Source organism: Amblyomma americanum, chromosome 5, assembly GCF_052857255.1.
Source record: "Amblyomma americanum isolate KBUSLIRL-KWMA chromosome 5, ASM5285725v1, whole genome shotgun sequence".
Lineage (NCBI taxonomy): Eukaryota > Metazoa > Arthropoda > Arachnida > Ixodida > Ixodidae > Amblyomma > Amblyomma americanum.
In genome coordinates, this window is record NC_135501.1 from 55,694,065 (window position 1) to 55,712,833 (window position 18,769).

At 46.5% G+C, this 18,769-nt stretch overlaps 1 protein-coding gene across 2 annotated transcripts; it reads right to left on the minus strand.

The window, feature by feature from the left end:
- Positions 1-2,537: 2,537 nt before the first annotated feature.
- Positions 2,538-18,126, minus strand: LOC144132451 (uncharacterized). 2 transcript variants are annotated; one of them, XM_077664863.1, is made up of 7 exons: positions 17,822-18,126; positions 15,292-15,570; positions 12,751-12,894; positions 8,486-8,982; positions 6,063-6,692; positions 4,412-4,604; positions 2,538-3,693 (listed from the first exon to the last, which is right to left on the minus strand). In XM_077664863.1, exons 2-7 carry the CDS (start codon positions 15,500-15,502, stop codon positions 3,566-3,568), a joined length of 1,803 nt encoding a protein of 600 aa, XP_077520989.1. In that variant the 5' UTR covers positions 15,503-15,570; positions 17,822-18,126; the 3' UTR covers positions 2,538-3,565. The 2 variants fall into 2 exon arrangements, with proteins under 2 accessions (XP_077520989.1, XP_077520988.1); XM_077664862.1 differs by having other exon boundaries at positions 17,818-18,126.
- Between the last annotated feature and the right edge of the window lie 643 nt (positions 18,127-18,769).

The window sequence follows — 18,769 nt, forward strand, 5'->3', positions numbered from 1 at the left end:
TAAGGTCCGTAGCTCCAAGGTGAGAACTGGCGGCACCTCCACCAATTGTAAAGACGCAAATCAAGGAATAAAAGTGGGCGGCCACAATCTTTCTTAGCCCACCGCAGCTCAGTAGTCAAGCGTTCGTGAGCGCCGAGTTGAACTTCGTCAGCTTCGTCTTCCGTCTGCTTTCTCTCCTTCGGCGGCACTGGCCGCTGGGGCATCATTCCCCAATTGTTTGTCTTGTAATATTAATATATATATATATATAAATATATATATATATATATATATATATATATATATATATATATATATATATATATATATATATATATATATATATATATATATATATATATATATATATATATACGGTTAAAGGGTGTTTAAATCCCTCCAGAAACTTCCAAAGCGACTCAGGCTATGAGGGATTCCGTAGTGAAGGGCTCAAGAAATTTCGACCTGGGGTTCTGTAACGTGCACAGACATTGCGCAGTACGTGGGTTTCTCGAATTTCGTCTCCATCGAAATTCGACCGCCGCGGCCGGGATCAAACCCGCCTCTCTTGAGTCAGCCGCCGAGAGCCGTAACCACCGAGCCACCATACACCTGGGTAGGACATACACCCGGCAGGCAGGTGAGCAGGCTTCAGACAAACAGAACAGCTAACTGCGGGGAATGGCCACTGTAAGTGCTGTTGCGCACTGATAATTCTAAATTATGGCACTTCCGCGCAGCTTTTCAACTTGACTCGAAGGCTCACAGCCTCCTCGTAAGTGCAATGCATTAGAACACGCCCGTCCATGTCTCTCCGGGCTCCGGTTAGGAGTACAGTATAGCCTTGCACACACGAGAGCAAACGCGTCAGTGATATTTTTTTGTTCCGGTACTCTGCAGCTTACTGCTGCGTCACAGGCTCACGAACCCTATGGCTGTTTCTGGCTATGGAATGTTGTCTATAAAGGTCTGGTGGTTTAAGCGTGCAGAAATGTATTCGCAGACACGGGTGCGTGCGTTCGAGCCTTCCTTGATATCGTGCGAACAACTGCAGCTCCCCCCCCCCCCCTTCCTTGCAGAAAAAAGAAGAAACTTCTGGCTCCCTATGACTGATCTTGTTTACTTTGAGGCTACTGAAGACAGAGCATTTTGGCTCCTGACGTCACAGTTCGGTGAAAAATAGACCCGCGGGTGGCGACAGTTGGTGACGTCGTGCGTGTTGACTGCTGTCGCGCCTGGTAATTGATTTCATGGCGACATCCTGTAGGCGTTGAGCCGTAATAAAGTGACATTTGATATAGTTTTAATGCATCGAATGAATTTTCACTTTCCCGTGGTCGTATGCGCACATTTTTATCTCGGCTTCATCAAAAGGAGTGGATGCGGGCTGATTCCAGTCCAGCGGACTTCCGTGAGGTCTCCTTAAGTTCATTTAAATAGTATTTCGCTACAGTTGATTTTACACTCCATTATATATTACGAATAAATGGAGGAAAAACTGAAAGATAAGCGGCGACATTAGGTAATATTAGCAGAGCCGGCGAACCGTATACGTCCAATAAGGTAGCCTTTTCGTTTCTATACCATTACCACACTTGCCAGGCCAAATTTTTCCGTATAGTCGTAGTTGGCGTAATTAGCTTATGTAATATAGGACGATGCAAAAACTCTCTATTATTAGTGTAACAAGAAAGTGCCGCGCGTGTCTTCTGGACGTTATAATGTTACCAAATTGGCCCTAAGCCACATTGGGCGTTTTCGATAATGGGGCATCGGGGGAGGCAGTGGGCTCCACGTTGCTGTATGCTCGCCGTGAGGATGGGCTGAGAAGAGTTTTAGCATCGCTGAAACGTACTAAAATAGACGTATACCGCATTACTGGACGCTGGCTGCGCACGTGCATTGGCCCCGCTCCTGCCACTGCGCGTGGGTGTCCGGTAATTCGGTACACGTGTACGTTAGTGCGTCTACGTTATGCTAACACTCTTTAAGTCTGGGCGGTTTTCGTTTCTTGATAACGCTGGCGCTCTCCGCCGGAAAACAATCACACAAAGCCTTGGATCGCCACGCGCAGACACAAGAAACGATTGTTTCTCGACACAGTTCACTCATCAATCAGAAGGCTGGACAGCTCACTCGTCATTACTCGCGCAGCATGAGAAAGGTCACGCGCTCAAGTGCTTGCTTGTTAATTTCTTCTTCCTAGCGTCTGCGATGTTATTTTTTTGCCTCCATTTTTAAGAGTGCGAATTGCTAATTTAGCTTCACAGAATTTTGTGAAGAAAAAGCAGAAGCAGTTGTCAAACGGCTGTCACTTAAAGGTAGTTAAACCTGCCTTGAATAAATGAAGGGGAAGGAAATCCTAACTTTTTTTGTCAAAACGGCATTGGCTCTCGTTATTCCGGCGAAACAAAAAAAAATTCCAGGAACGAACTGCGCAATTGGGACACAGGCCTAATGGGTGGAGAGTTCCCTACAAATTTCATGATGTTCTGTGCGCGCAAAGTTATGTAGACGAAGGGAGAAGACACTGCACACGCGCTGTTCTCACAACTGGTTTTATTGGAAAAGGCACTGTTGGACGTGGTCGCCTAATCGATTCGATTTGCGTCACTCTGAAAAAGAAATATTTTTCTTAAATTTATCGAAATAATATTTTATTCAAACAACTTATTTTCAGTGCAGAACTCACGGCGTGGAGCTCTGTATGTGACATTTAGAACCGGTCTTGACTATACATCATTTGTTTTTGTGCCTCGTTGAGTTTTAGAAGAAACACTTTCAGGGGTTCCTAAACACTTGGGTGTCCGCTGAAGAACTCGCAATGACGAAGCAAGGTGTTGGTACACTTCGTTGCCATTTCAAGGAAGGTGTGAAAAAGGGTGAGGGAAAAAGAGAGATGGCGAAAGGCTCGTTTCGTGCTGTTTAGTGGGAGCCATGCAGGGAGATAGAAACCTCAGTTTATCACGTGTTCGGCGAGGGAAGTGAAACTCGGAGCGATGTGAGCCGACCCTTGTTTGAAGTGGTCGCCTGGCTAACTAACAATAACTAAATAACACCTCTTGAAGGTGGCTCGATGTAATGACCAAAGATGAAAGCCAAGGCCAAAGTGCGGTTCGTTTAGGGCTTCGGGCCAGAGATTTCGGGCCATTCCTCAGAACCATTGCGGTTGGTTGCCAACGTGCGGCGTACAGTGCAGCCTTTTGGAAGAAAATAGTTCGTGAAACCACCTGGGCTACCGTAACCGGCCCTGAAATGTTCCCAGTGTTTTCTCTAACAATAAGACTGTTAATTGTGACGTGGTGCACTATATATTGCATGCAGAGGACCTCACACAGAAAGCATGCCGCAGGCCTCGCGGTGAACTGAGATTCTGGATCCTCGTGAGCCTCTACGCAACGCCAGTGTTCGCAGAAGCTCCATTTTCACACGAGTATTCATACTGAAAAAGTTACGGTATCTTCGAAGAAACGCCGAAACGCGCACAGTTCTTCACAATGAATGTGCTGGGTCGTCGTCTTGCGTCGAAGCCCGTGGTGTTTCTGTCAATACGCTCTTCTCAATAGTCGGATAACGGTCGCAGTGTTCAGCTCTTTCGTTCACGTGTAGCCTCGATGACGCGGTAAAGGAGCACAGTGAGTCCCACGGCGATTACAACGTATCCCATGGCCTGAAGCATGTTGTCGTAGGTGCCGGCTTGGTCGCGAAAGTAGCCTGGGAAGAAAAATAAAGCTGTGATGCTAAGGCCCGAAAAAAGACCCAACTTTCACTCTTTTTTAAGCAGCGAAACCTCACTGATCACCTAGCTTTGCCCCGACTCTTGATGTTGGAGTACATGGGCCTACTTGCTCAAGCAGGGCCTGTACAAAAGTATCCAATGTGACATCAAAGCATGACTTGCCACATATCTTCACCTTGCCACAGATGAAGACAGCCTCGCCATGTTTCTGTCCTGGAGTGCGCCCCGCCTAAATTAACAGTTGCGCTACATAGAATAGGGTATATGCTGGCCGTGGCCCAAACCACATCCAAAGACTCCATTGACTGTGAATACGACGTGCGTGAAGTGTCTGAGCACTGATGTACCTTTTAAGTGAGGAGGAGCACGCATCAAACATTTCTAACTTCAGTCGTGGTAGTAGTAAGTGGCTACAGGAGAATGAGGAAAGGACACACGCCTGTCGACAGACATCAAGATGGCCGCCATCATTGCCGCATGCATACAGGGCAGCATAAAGAAAAACAAATAAGGAGGAAAAGAAGAGAGGACAGACAAGTCAGTGCAGATTCGTATCAGATAACCCCAAATCCATCTCAACTCGAATCCTGTGGACCCTGATGATGGCATTTTGTGCACAGTGCGGAACATCGGTGGCAGAAAATGGAATCGGGACGAGTCGTGCATGGTCAGCTTCAGAGGCAGATGACTCACCGATGATGTACGGCCTGATGAGGGCTGTAATGCCAGCGCAGAAGCCGACGATGCCCATGGCGGTTGGAATCAGCTTCACGCCAACCGCGTCACTCAGGACGACCGTGTAAAGGGCCGCGCAGTTGCCGATGGCTACGCCCATCAACGCTATGGCCACCGCTATCGACAGGTATGTGGTGAGAAAGGGCAGCACCTGCAAACGAGAAACGTCGTCAGTCTATCCCGTATATGCAGACTGTACATTAAAAACATAAATCGATTGACGACCTTTTTCAGTTGAAATGTTACGAGTACGGTATTCAGTATCTAAAAGACGGGAATAGCGACAGTATTTAATGTAAAGCCCCTCATGAAAAGCCCTCACCCAAAGCCCTCGAGGTATCTATAATAAAAAATAAATAAATAAATAAATAAATAAATAAATTTTAGCCTTTCTGTGGATGTGAAATACTTGCATTATTCGATCCCGCATGAAGACCTGTTCAGCAGTGCCAGAGATTTTATCGCAGCCCATGGAGCGATTCGGCTTCAAAATGCGTCAGGCGTTGCAGTCAGCGCCTTTGTCTGCGTTTTTTTCATGTATTTTCCGTTGCTACCACTGCTGTAGTCTGAAGTGATCGTTGAGGATTGCAAATTGGCTGAGTAACTGGGGGACTTGACGGCCTAGTTTCCGGGCGCAGCGCAAAGACATAGCACAAAGGAAAGGGTACACATCACAAGCTCTTACCCGCTCTTAAAAGTCCTAACAAAAATGGTTGTTAACTTTCTTTGGAATATGCATTAATTTTCCAATGACCCTATTTAGTCATTTAACATTATATTAATATTTACGTCCTATACACATTTGTTAGTATAAAATTGGTAGAATATTCCAACTTTGCATATACGCCATTCAATAGAAAGGAATTTGAAAAGGTTGAATTTTTTCATGTGAGGGCAATTAAACGTCCAAACTGCATGATGTTTAGTATGACTAAAACCACCTAGCGTTTTGCAGCACTATGTAGTTATGCAGTGTGTTATGCAGTTTTATGCTGCGATCATAGGCAATGATGTGGTTCATAACATTGAAAGTTAACTACAGAACCGCGCGCCTGAGATCCTCTGGCATTGCCCATCAATTAACGTTGAACAGTATACGGAATAAATGCTTACTATGACAACAATAGAAAATCGCTTCATCCCCTTTGTGGTCCTGAGAAATCTCTTGTCGCATACTTCGCCGCATCCACCTCAATATGCCACTTCCCCCTGCCCGTTTTCTGCCTTACCGTCTCCGTTCTTCTGCATGTCCGAATTTCCCCGACCCTTCAGCTCATCTGGAGCATTCCCTGTGCTTCTGCCTCACAGCCATTCAATTGCCCATTATCCATAACCCTTTCCCCCGACGCGGTGGGCCTGGCTAGCCTCGGACCAGCTGACGGACCAGTTGGGCTTGGTGACTCTGGCGCAAGACATCAATGCTCTGACGAAAATTAGCTTTTGCGTTTTTTCTCTCCCCCTTGCTGTATACGCGTGGCATCACCTAGGCGTGACAGTAAAGCGAGTGGCATGGGGGAGGTTCTTATGCAGATCCATGAAGGTACTGCAAGCAAAGTAGCATCTGTGGGATGAGGAAAAGTTCCGAATGACCAACGTAGCGTCCGCTTACCGCAAAACAGGCGCCCAGCAGCACGCAGCAGGCGCCTACTATGGTCTTGTGCGAGAGACGATCGCCGTCGGCAGCCCAACCGCAGCAGAGGCGGCCGGCGATGTCAGCAGCGGCAAATCCGCAGATCAGATACACTGCTTTCTTGAGAGGAATGCCGCGGTCCGAGGCAAAGTCCATTACCACCGTCATGAACATCATCAACGTGTTCATCACAACCACGAACGTCACGCACACTAGCACGAACAGGGTGGTGCACAGACCGGTTTGTTCCCCATTACTCTCGGAGCTTTCGTAGGACGGCGGCGTCTTGACAGCGCAGAGTTCGCTTCCGTCTTGTTTAGCGCTCTCGACGCCTAATCGCTGACCTGCGCTTTCGCCATATTCGGCTTTGCGGCTGCAACTGGAGGTCTCTGATGATGTGCTGTGCACTGAATGCGATAGTTGCATGTTTTTCCTGCGTAATACGGACCCAACGTTCCACTTGCCAGCGCTATTGGTGTCGGGGCATTCGATGGCAACGAGTTCTGGAGGTGAAGGCTGAATAATGTCAGGAAGTTCAGGCCCCGTTCTATATCCGGGGTCCTCGAAGCCGTGCACAGAGCTAGGATCCTTGTCACAATAAAAAACAGCCTGCAAAATTAGACAACAAGATCCCAATCTGTCAGTCTACCGTGTAAAACCTAGAGCTCTGCAACGCGTCTTTCGGACAACATTACTGTTTGTTGCAACCACGAAGCTAACATTGTTGGCAACATGCGGTCATAGAATAAAGAATGGGTTTACACGGCACATTGCGCAGCGGTCATGCTTTTCTGCCGCGTATCGTGCTGCCGGTGAAGTGGAAATGTTCAAGGCATACTGAGGCGTTTAAGGTTGCACCAAGAAAATGCGTATTAGTGCACGTAGATAAAACCTATTTAATATTTTTTTACAGAGAGGGATTTAAAGGTCTCAATTGAAATTAGTTGGGCATGAGAGTTAATAGAAAAATTCTTATGAAACGGTCGGTCTAAAAATTAGTATGCAGAGAATTAATGTAATAATCAGCAGTCAGAAGGGAACTGCAGTTAACAGTAGGCAGCCGTGCGTTGCAAGTGGCAATGAAACACTTCTGCTTAGGGTAGGTACTGACCGCGCCAGATGCAGACTATGAGAGAAGAATTACTAGAAGAATAAGATTGGGTTCGAGTGAATTTGGCAGGTGCTCTTAGAACAAAAGTGGCAGTCTCCCAGTATTCCTCACGAGAAAAGTACATAACAGCTGTATCTTCTTCAGTAATCATCTAAGGGGCAAAAGTGCAGGCTGACGAAATGAGTTAAACTTGAACTGAGGACAACACAACGGGCTATGGAAAGAAAAATGATACCTGTAACGTTGAGATACAGGAAGAGGACAGTCTGGAACAAACGCGAGTGAATGACATCCCACTTGAAATGAAAAAGAAATGGGCATGACTATGCAGTGCGAAGGCAAGATAACCTCTGGTCCTTAAGGGTAACGGCTTCGTTCCCACGTGGAGGCAAGACTATAGCAGGGGGCGGCATGAGATCATATATCTGGAGGAGCTTAGATAGTTTGCCGAGATAAGATAGCTGCAGCTGGCAAAAGACAGGGTTGATTGGACGAATATGGGAGAGGCCTTTGACCTGAAGTAGCCGCAGTTAGGGTGGCGATGATAATGAATCCGCTTTTTTCGCTAGCCAGCCTGTTAAACGCGCAATGGCTGCTCGTATCGTATTAGACAACCAAGTTAGTTGCATACCAGGCGACGTCCTGCAACAGAGGCTGAATTCCGCGTAGTTGGAATGTAACGCCGCTAATTAATTGGCAGCAGTTGTGCCAAGAAAGTAGTGAGGCAAAGCATACAGTCTCTTTAAGCTAAAGCGTTTCCTGCGCAAACTTGCATCCTAAAAGGAGTCTGAAGACAGTTTTATGTATCGCCCATTCGCTTTCGTAAAACATGTTTTTACGTCTGTGCATGCAAGCTTTCACGAGGAAGAGGTCTTCAATGAGAATTTTTGTAAAGCGCGTGCTGTTAACCTCTGTATAGGCGTCTCTAGGTGCGGTGGTTATAAACATTAGGGTGTGAAATTGTAGGGTCGATTTTACTTTTTGTTCGGTTCGATTTTTGTCATGGTGTCTATTCTCACACCACAGGCCCATGTATGTGGCAAGCGCTGAAGGGAACCGGTCAAGAAAGCGAGATGTACAATTACATCGTGTGAGTTGCCCTGATGGTGTCACCTGTGATATCTTCTACTTCGTGTTCCACGAATTATGCAACCTTTTTAGCTTCTCCGGATCATTATCCTAGTTATTACAGGAAATAAACCATAGCTCAATTGTTCTGCTCATTAACGCAAAGTCACGAGACGTGATTCAAGTGCTATAGCTGCGTCTCTCGCTTTGACGACGGACCTACCGTGCTGGCGTCATTTAGGATTCCAGTGCCGGTCTCTCCCGTTGTCGTGAAACTTTTGCTTGTTCGGTGGACTTCAAAATCTTCCGTGCCAACATCGAAAGCGTGATTGTCTCTACCATGCTTGGCATTTTCACCTACGGAGGTGAAAGAGCGGTAGTGTCTCTGTCTACCGGCTCGTATCAGGCCTGCCGTGGCGCTACTTCGCTTGGGTGCGTGCGGCGGTTCTGGAGACTTCTTGCCTTCGCCGCGCATTGAGGTCCAGGGCGGTGAGCGCACCACGAATGAGAACGCGGTAGCGTTCATCATGATGGCGCCGAATATGAGGAAGCCACCTCTGAGTCCGAAGGCGTCCGCGCAGTACCTGAACAGGGTGGGGAACACGAAGGCGCTGAGCGTTGTTCCAGCGTGGACGAGTCCGCTTGCGCTAGCCCGCTTCCTGTCGAACCAGGTGTTGACGCAGACGGCGTTCGGAATGACCAGCATGCCGGTACCAATGCCTGAAATGACACAGAAAGGAGTCTTGGTCCTGTGACATAATTTTTTTTGCTCGGAGCTACGGAAAGGTAAATAATATGTGGAACGTTAAGATACTGGAAAAGGGCAGAGTGGGTCAGTGAGCAAACGTGGGTTAATGACATTCTAGCGAAAATCAAGAGGAAGAAATGGGCTTGTGCAGGGCATGTGATTCGAAGGCAAGATAACCGATGGTCCTTGTGGGTAACGGAGTGGATTCCAAGAGAAGGCAAGCATAGCAGGGAGCGGCAAAATGTCGGTGCAAGGATCGGATGAGATTAGGAAGCTTGCGGGGATGGATTGGCCGTCGCTGGCACAGGACAGGTTTAACTGAAGGAATATGGGAGATGTCTTTGCGGGGGAGTGGGCGTAGTCAGGCTGATGTTTATGATGACAGACAATAAAAACTAAAAGAAAGATCATGAAACCAGACGCGAGAATGCTCCGGTAGAAGTTACGAGTTACGCTCCGAGACTACTCTGATTCTTTTATTGTAATGAATCCTTTTGCCACAAGCCGAGAGCTTCTCACATAAAACAATCGTGTAAAAGCGCAAAAAACAGGGACAAAGAAGGACTGGACAACATGACGGGATTCAAGTACTGTAGCTGCGGAGGGGAGGTGGGTTTTGGGTGGTGCTTCTAAAGGGCTACTGGCTTTCGCACTGCGTCTTCGAATTTGATTTCGCCGCCGCTTTTCGTTCCATTGCGGATAGAGGAATTGTGCAGGGTGACGGCAGGTGGGTTGCTGGTGGGCGGCGCCTCTGGACGGCAGGAAGCTTCACTTGCCGAGGCTTCTCACAAAAGACGCCTGTATTTTCGCAAAGGGCCACTGCTGCGGCTATTGCAATAAAAAGGCCTGAGCAGGAACTACAAAGTCACTTAAGGGATGAGCGCGGTCATGATAGGATAGGAATAACTTTATTAAAATGGCGGCAACTTAGGTTTAACACGTCGTGACGTTGGCCAAGCGTCGACCCGGGGTTATGCCCTGCTGTGCACTACCCCCGTTCGTCCCGTTTGTGGTGGCTCGTGAAGATTGTGCTTTTCGAGTGCACCCCGGGCCTGATCGAGCGTGCTTATGATGCAATACTATACTTACTCCTACTACTATATGCCCCTACTACTCTATACTGCTATACTTACTCCTGCACAAACGATTTAAGCTTAACTCTGGGGACTTCCTCAATATAAGCCCCTCCAGAATCACCCACCACAAACACCCTCTCACACTTGATGATTTTTTTTTTCTTCCTATAGCACCTTTTGCTTTCTCTTTCTTTCCGCGAGCAGTGCGCGAATGAAGTGCACTTGACGCTTCTGTTGTATTACAGCCGACAGTCCTCAAAATTTTTGGAGCTTGCCGAGCTGAGTATATTGCCTCAAAACCGACTAAAATATGTTAAAATGTTGATGATATATTTTTTGACAACACCTGCTGACGGGCTAGATGGTGCATTGCAGATTGACGGAATAATAAGCGCTCAGGTCAACACACACAAGAGCAGAGGAAGACATGGACTGGCGCTAACTCACATCTTATTTATTTTCAGCCACAGCAGAAAATATATAAAGGGGGGGGGGAAGACATGCGCAGTACACACAATGAAACACAAAGAACACAAGGTGACAAGGCAACCAAATGATCACATCAAACCACACGTTCAAGAAACCCGATTTCTGCTTTGTAGTGTTTAACCGACGTATCACTGACACATTTGTCGCCCAATTTTCTGATATGAAAGGCTTCTAGTAACTCGCGCGCGGTTTTATCTCGACCTTTACCTAGAATCATTATAGCGCTCAGTCGTAGTTCACACCCTGTGCAGGTGGCGCAATGAATAGCCAAATTCGTTCCACCTCCCATAATAGCCCTCAAATGATCCCCCGCGCGATCATTAATGCAACGCCCCGTCTGGCCTATGTAAGCCATCCCACATGTCAACGGGGTCTCATACACGACTTCGGTGGAGCAGTTTACAAACTGCTTGGCATGCTTTTTTCTGCATCCGCTCGGATTACCATCTCGCGAAATGCGTGAGCACAGCTGGGCGAGCTTCTTCGGAGCAGAGAATACCACTGGCACACCATGTCGGTTCGCCACTTTCTTCATGTGGTGGGCCACCTTGTGTACATACGGTACCACAACAGGATTAACAGGGATTGTGTGTGCTGCGCATGTCTCCCCCCCCCCCCCCCCTTTACATGTTTTCGGCTGCGGCTGAAAATAAATCAGATGTCAGTTAGCGCCAGTCCGTGTCTTCCTCTGCTCTTGTGTGTGTTGACCTGTGCGCTTATTATTCCGTCAATCGATATATATTTTGTATTGCATAAGTGGTGACCTCGAATTTATTTGTTCTTGTCTTTGCTTTAACAAGACCCATCCTTTTCATTGTATAACGGCTTAATCTTCTATAACTGATTTGTCTGGAAGTTGTGTATTTTTTTAAGTGCACCCACCCCTGTAAAAACCCCGGTTGGGATTGACAGTATATCGAAATAAAAAAATATAATCATTTGGAAACGGTTGAAGGCAGCTGAAGCTTGTAAATGTAGAGAAATACCGGCACAGGTACTCTCAGTGTTCTTTTATTATCTGTGCATGCTTCTAGTGGCCTAACCTGCAAAGAATGAAACTGAATATTAAATAACGCAACGCGTGTCTCTCTCCGTAATACTGTATTTCGTTTGAATCGGTTTAAGAACAGTTATCTTGAATCCGTGCCCCGTTACAAATATTTGGCGTACATATTGCTTCTAATCTTTCTTGGAAGACAGATGTGGATCATGTAACCAACAACGCTCATTTCATGATAGCCTATATAAGCAGCGATGTCTTGTTTGCACCGAGCCCGTAAAAAAGGCTTATTTATATATCGTTAATTCGTACTAATATGGAATACGCACCATATCTCTGGCACCCCAGTTGGGGAGATAGGGGTGCCTAACTCTACCTCACCAAAATGAGAGCTAGTTTATTGTTATACACAGCTGTTCGCAACGTAGAAAATTATTCCGTTTGCGCCTCTTCCATCAACTACAAAGTGATGACCCGATCTGTAAGAAGGTCTGAATAGTGTCAACATGTTTGCTTGCAGCTGGTATCGACCATCGTCATAAAATCTGCATTTCTTCATTCCAAACGAAACAATTTGCTACTTCAAGGCGAGTGCAAGCTAGAATAGTAGCCTTCCTGGGAATGCCGTCGAAGTATTGATCGTTCTGTGTTTAAGCCTGCGGGGAAACAACTTGCTGTAGTCATCAGGATATCAAATTTTTGTACGTGTACATCTTGCTTTTTGTTTAATTTTGCAGTTTAATCTATCCTGTTCAAATGATCGTTTCTTTCTTACTGTGTTTTCACGGCCAGTAGTATAGGCGCATGGTGGTCTGGTGTTTTTGCGAGCCTCAATATTACTGTTTTCTTTTTATTTTTCAATATGTTTGCCAACTATGTTTTAGGCTTTGCACTGTTACTACCATATTTAGATATTTAAAAATTTTTGCAGTTTGTACTTTCTGCGGCTTGCACCCTTGACGTAACTGACATTTTCGTGCGTGTCTTTTGTATTTATATTTCCCCGTTGTTTTTTGACTTATTCTTTCTCTGTGTAACCAACTCAGCTATGTAATGTCCTCGGACATTGAGAGCAATGAGATCAATGAATACAATAAACAAACTAGCAAGCTAAATCCTAACGCAAGTTAGGCGAAAGCGCTGATGCACTGCTATCTATGCCAGCGGTCACTCACCGTAAAATCCTCCCAGAAAAACAGAGAGGTACGTAACGTTTGGCGCAAAGAAGCAGAGGGCAACCGACACCGAGCTGATCAGAGCTCCAGCCACGGCCACGGGCCTGATGCCGATCTTCTTCACTGTTATTCCCACCAGGGGCGCTGCATGGAAGATTATTCGACATAACTTATGGAAAATCCACGAACCACAATTTTAATTAAGAAGCACTTCTGTGCAAAAAGAATCTACCGAGAAGTTCTTGCGACGCTGCAGTGGCGATAAGTGGTTAGAGCGCTCGGCTACTGAGCCGGAATACCCGGTCTCAGTCGCGGTCTCAGTTTCGATGGAGGCGGAACGCAAAGGCGCCCGTGTGCTGTTCGATGTCAGCGCACGTTAAAGAACCCCAGGTGGTCGAAATTAATCCGAGGATCTTCTTTACGGCGTCCCTCATAGCCCATGTGTTGCTTTGAGACGTACTTTAAGCGCCAGACTTCATTTTTTTCCCAAGGAAAGATAAAGCCGACGAAACGGGTCTACAAACGCGTTGTTTGTGTTGTGGCGTCTTCAGGTGCGCTGAGGACAAATCAATCCAATTTTTGTTCTCATTGAAGATTGATTCGCCCTCTTTTTCTGGCTGCCTATTTGAGGCTTGTTCGGCCAGCAAGAGGCATTTATTGGCGGAAATTTGAATTTAGATACCTTCCCGCCAGTCTGTTCAAAGGAGTGACGTCTTTAACGAAAATATGTAAAATGGGCTGCCACCATTTGAAAGGAATGGCGTTGTAGCGTAGACTCTAGGATCGGGGTCGAAAAATGGAATAGGGTTTTGGCGTAGTTAACCCGAGTGTAGAAGTGAGATAGCAGGTGCTCATTCTTCAACTTGAGGGGACACTACAAAGCCCCGCCTTATGTGTACGACGCTGTATCTTTAGTGGGTCAGTGCCCATATTGCAGAACTGGTCATCATCTACTTCACATTCATTCATTGCGGCGAGTCCTCATATCACTACCAGCGCAGTTGCGCAGCGGTTAAGCGTTGCGCCGCTGCGCTGGCAGGCGGGTTGTTACAGGCACCGCTAGGGATGTTGCTCTTTCCGAGCAACCTCTCGCGGCCAAGGAGTAATTTAACTGCCACCTGCCTCCCATTGGCTGCTGCTGGTGCGACGCACGTTCGAACTTACCCGAGCCTACCCGAGCTAACTCGGCCAAGCTCGAGTTCGGAGCACAAGACAAGAGCACAATACAAGGCAAGATTACAAGATTCTTTCTCGGGGCTGGTGTGTCTGAAGAAGCGTTTCCGACCTAAAACCTGCCGTGAATTTTAGAAGCGAAATTGGCCGCTTTTGGCGACACCTGTATTTAGTTCTTAATATGTTTCTGTCTTATAAAAGCTCCGTTCTTTTTAACAGTGGTCTGTTTGTGATTAGAACACGGTGCTCTATCCATATATATATATATATATATATATATATATATATATATATATATATATATATATATATATATATATATATATATATATATATATATATATATATATAAGCAGACAAGTTAAGGAAAATGAGGATCTCGTTTGACAAATACACGAAGGAAGCCAACAGTCACCGAAACCAAGGTGCATTGGGGAATGTTCTTTTTTTCTTATTTATGTGCGGATTAGTGGGAGAAAAATACTTCAATTATACTTTTGATTTAAAGAAAATCACTTATAAAGGAGCAGAAAAACAACCATGCCGCCATTGGGATCCGAACCCACGACCTCCGAATGTCGCGTCCGGTGCTCTACCAACTGAGCTACGGCGGCGGCTGCCCAATCTGCTGCTCTCGTGGGCATTTATGTTTGTTGGGTGTAAGCGAACCTTGAGAGTGTTCACCAGCGCCGCCCTCGAGGGTGGCGCTGGTGAACACTTAGCTAAAACATCCGGCGAGAGCCGTCATTGGTTGTAAATCTGAAGCGGAGGCTGCGGCTGTTTAACGCAGACGCTTCTTACACTCTCACTTGCTGCACGACCCTTGTAGCAAGAACCTCGTCCGAGATAGGAGTTCAAGGTCCGGCCCTTGATCAAAGAAGCCGTGGTCTGTCTCGGTGTGTGTAGATTGGTCAGCGACGCCAGTGGCCAAACTGGTGAAGGGTGGACATGGGGGGGGGGGGGGTGGCGCGTATAAAGAACGGCGCTGGGTGGCAACCACACCCACAGCCCCAACGGGATCACAGTGGATCGGGGTGGTGGCCGGAGGTGCAATATACCAGAGTGTCCTCCGGTAGATGCACCTCCAGAGGAGGCAACTTCCGTGGCCGGAGTGGGCTAGGCAGCCTCCGGTGGTGTAACTTCCACTAGAGGGTGCTCCGGAGGTGGCAACGTCCGTGCCCGAAGTGTGCCGGATCACCCTCCGGTGGGTGCTTTTTCGGACACCGGCGGAATTCTACGAATTCTACGTTCTTGCCGTAAACAGGAAAAAATGAAAATCACTCAGAAGAAAAGCAACGAGAAGTGGCTGCCAGCGCCAAGGTGATAAATTATCTGGATGCAACATGTGAGCCTTCCATTGTTTCTTACCGACGATGTTGAGGCTGAACGGCACAATGGAGAGCGGCCAGGCAGCGTCTTGGCGCGACACACTGTACAGCTCCATGATGTACGTGTACACCACGCCCGCCGAATACGTCATGGGCGCCGTGAAGAAATTCGTCGCCGAGCATGCCAAGGCCACTGTCCAGCTCCACGAGCAGTCGGGCTTCAAACTATGGCACGCCGTTGAAGTGGCCATGTGTCACTTGTGAGGCGTGTCCGTCTCCTATCTTTTCTGCTTAATCGGTCAGTCTCGAAGCGCAGAAGCTGCGAAAAGAGCCAAATTGCCAAACGAAAACCTTAATGTGAAATAAAAGAAAAAAGAGTTTTGAAGTAAGAATACACGGAGAAAAACACACACATTCGCACAAACGCACAAACACGGCCCCGTCTGACATTTTGCACGAGTTCCAGTGTCGTCTGCCCTATTTTTTAATAGAAGGTAGAAACTTCATAGGCGCAAAAGGTTATAGACGCGAAATTCTTCCTGGTCACGGGGTTGAACGCTGGAGCAGGACGAACTTTTCTTTAACAGCGAAGTTTCTGAGGAAGCTGTACAACTTTCCTTTGTAGCCGTATGGTAGCGCTTGTGAGAATGCATATGGCTTATTGCTTCTTTATTACACAGCTCGAGGGACAGCTTCTACGAGCGGCAAATCATTGCCGCGCCCTCGCGACACATGACTGAAAAAAAATGGCGGTGGTTTAGCTCTAGTTAAACCTGGAGCGACGCGATAGCTACAGCTGGCCGAGTGGAACTTGGTGATGTGACAAAAAACGTGACGAACCACGTAACCAGCCACGACGCCGCGCCCCCGGTAGCTGCTCCGCACCACATGACCAACCACGTGACAGCGTGGCGGCGCAGCCACCTCCACGGCGTCGCCACGCTGAAGGCTCGAAATGCTACCGTAAAGTAGCTATCGCTACAAAACACACTTAATTTCACAAAACTTGCACCTCATCGCTTTGTGATGGGTGTGTCGTGGATTATTCTGCCTTCTCGACTTCATTGTGCCAACCTTGTTATTTAAAAAGTGCCACAAGTGGTTGTGACGACAGTGACAATGGGCGCGAAATGACTGCAGGCATGCCGAAGCCGTTCTGTAGGCGGTTTCTTCGATTTCGCTAGCCTGTAATGAAAGTTGAAAGGGGAGAAGCTACATATGCACTAAACAGAAAAGAGCAAAATGGAGTATAAGCTGTCCTCTCGTGCACCCCCTTTTACAAAAGGAAGTGCACTGGAGGACAGCGTACTCGCTTTTTACTTCCATATAGGTGTATTCGTCTTTAGAGCGTATGAGCTTCACTTGCTGCTTTAAGACCTCAGAGGCAGAAATGCCACCATTACCGGAAATTTGGGACAAGCGCTCTTAGTTCACCTGGCGTCCACCATGTGGTGCATGACTTTCAGTATAAAAAATAGCGCCCTGATATCACCCGTGTCGTAAAACAGAATAATGTGAATGACCGTGTAGATGCAAAAAAGAACGTGATAAGCCGCTAGGCTTAGCGGCACTGGATGGGCTCGGTCTTAAAATGATGGTAGTGACGCAATATCTACGTCATGCCGGCGGGAGTTCCACGCTCATTGCTACCGTATTGCATTGGTAATAATCCGAACTTAGTTGGAAACTCTGAAGTGAAGCCTCGGAACACGGGCGTACTGGGAGAATTCTTCCAATTGGCGTAGTGTAGAAATACGGCCGCCTACATGTTTCATGTATATTAATTCGCGCTCACTGCTGTGACTCAGAAATTTATTAATCGCTAGAACATTATTTCAGGCTGGCTGGTGCATAGTTACCCTGAAGGGTTAGAGTAAGCAAAACACAGAGATCACAAAACGAAGTGGACGCAACAAAACACTTAATTATAGGTCAATTTTACATTAAGAATAACAGTCTTCATCTCACGTTGTGTCCGCCTTGAATCATAACCTGCGTGCAAAAGCGGTTCCTGTTTACTGCGTAAATAATTCTTCCAGCCTAATTTTAGATCCCCTGTATAAGGTCGTGCTCTGCTATACACAACCTGCACAAATCTAAAGCTGGCTGAGTTATTCGAAGCAATCCAGACCTCTTTTCAGACATTAACGCTTAGAGCATGAAGAGGACGGAGATGTTACGGCATCATGGTCCATCTTTCGTGCCGTTTGCGTTAACAGGTACAAAGGCGACCGGCCAGGATTAACAACCTGTAAAACTTGGTTACTATGTTGTCCATGGACGCACGGATATATGATTTAAGAAGCGGCTGAAGAAATCCAAGCTTTAGAGACGTGCCTCAGAGTAAAACAAAGTGCACAAAAGAGCTTACTACTCAAGCAGCACAGGTAGTCTGCCCAATTTTGGAAATTAATGGTTTCACTCTGGTCCTTTGTAGGACCGGATTTTGCCAATAAATTTCCAGCCGAGTAGCTGTGCTGCTGCGGTAACAGCAAATATATCTAAGAAAAGCGTTACTGAGGGCTTACTTTTTTGCAACGTTGAAAGTCTATATACTATGACCTACCTACTTGATAAAAAGAAGTTGGAAGGTAACTTGCGTTGAGTCGTGTAGACCGTCCTTCATGATGCGGCTGAGGCGGCACTAAAAGGTTAACTTTTGCGCATGATTAAGAGCACACGAAGGAAACAGTATGGCACGAAAGCACGAAACGCACGAGATTTGTGGGATTAATCCGCAAATAAATACTTTCTGCACTATGCGAAGATCTTCAACTTGGAACGAGTGTTCAGTACAAGCTCTATTTTTCAAATGATGCTTCAAGAGGTTCGAAATAAGGGCGTGGCCTGGTAGAAAGAGGAGAAATAAAAAATGAACACGCAGGCGCTTTAAACATTGCAGCTTACAATGGGCAGCACTCCGTCTTAGGAAACTGCAGGAACTGTTTTCTTCATTTCAGTGGCGAAACCAGTCAGGCAGACAAAAAGCTATCGCGTTTCGAATTCCGTAGCGCGTAGTAGATTTGCTGATGTTTTTGCGCCTGGCTCCAAAAGGTCATACCACTTCAAAAAGAGAGCACACCATCTGACAACTAAGTACCGTAGTTAATCACATATTTGTGGGTACAATGTATCAGTCAACCGCGTAATTACCGAAATCTGAAAATTATGTAGTCAGTAATTAGAGAGTAAATCTGTATTAGCGGCATAGTTCCCAAGCAGTTAAAAGGTGCATAGAGTTATAGAAATTGCAGCATTGCGTCGTCGCTCGTGCTTACATTGAATTAATGTATGAAACTGGTAGACTCATGGTGAAAATAATAATGCTGCCTATCTTTAGTTAGAAAACAATATAAAAATACCTAGATGTCTAAGATCAATAAAACAGCATGCATGCGCTAAGATTCCAACAATAAATAGCCAGAACACAAAATAATTCAACACCTGCCAATAGCATAAATTTTTGGTTTCTTTCTCTGTGAAGTTATCTTTACAAATGCACAATATTCCTGCTGGCC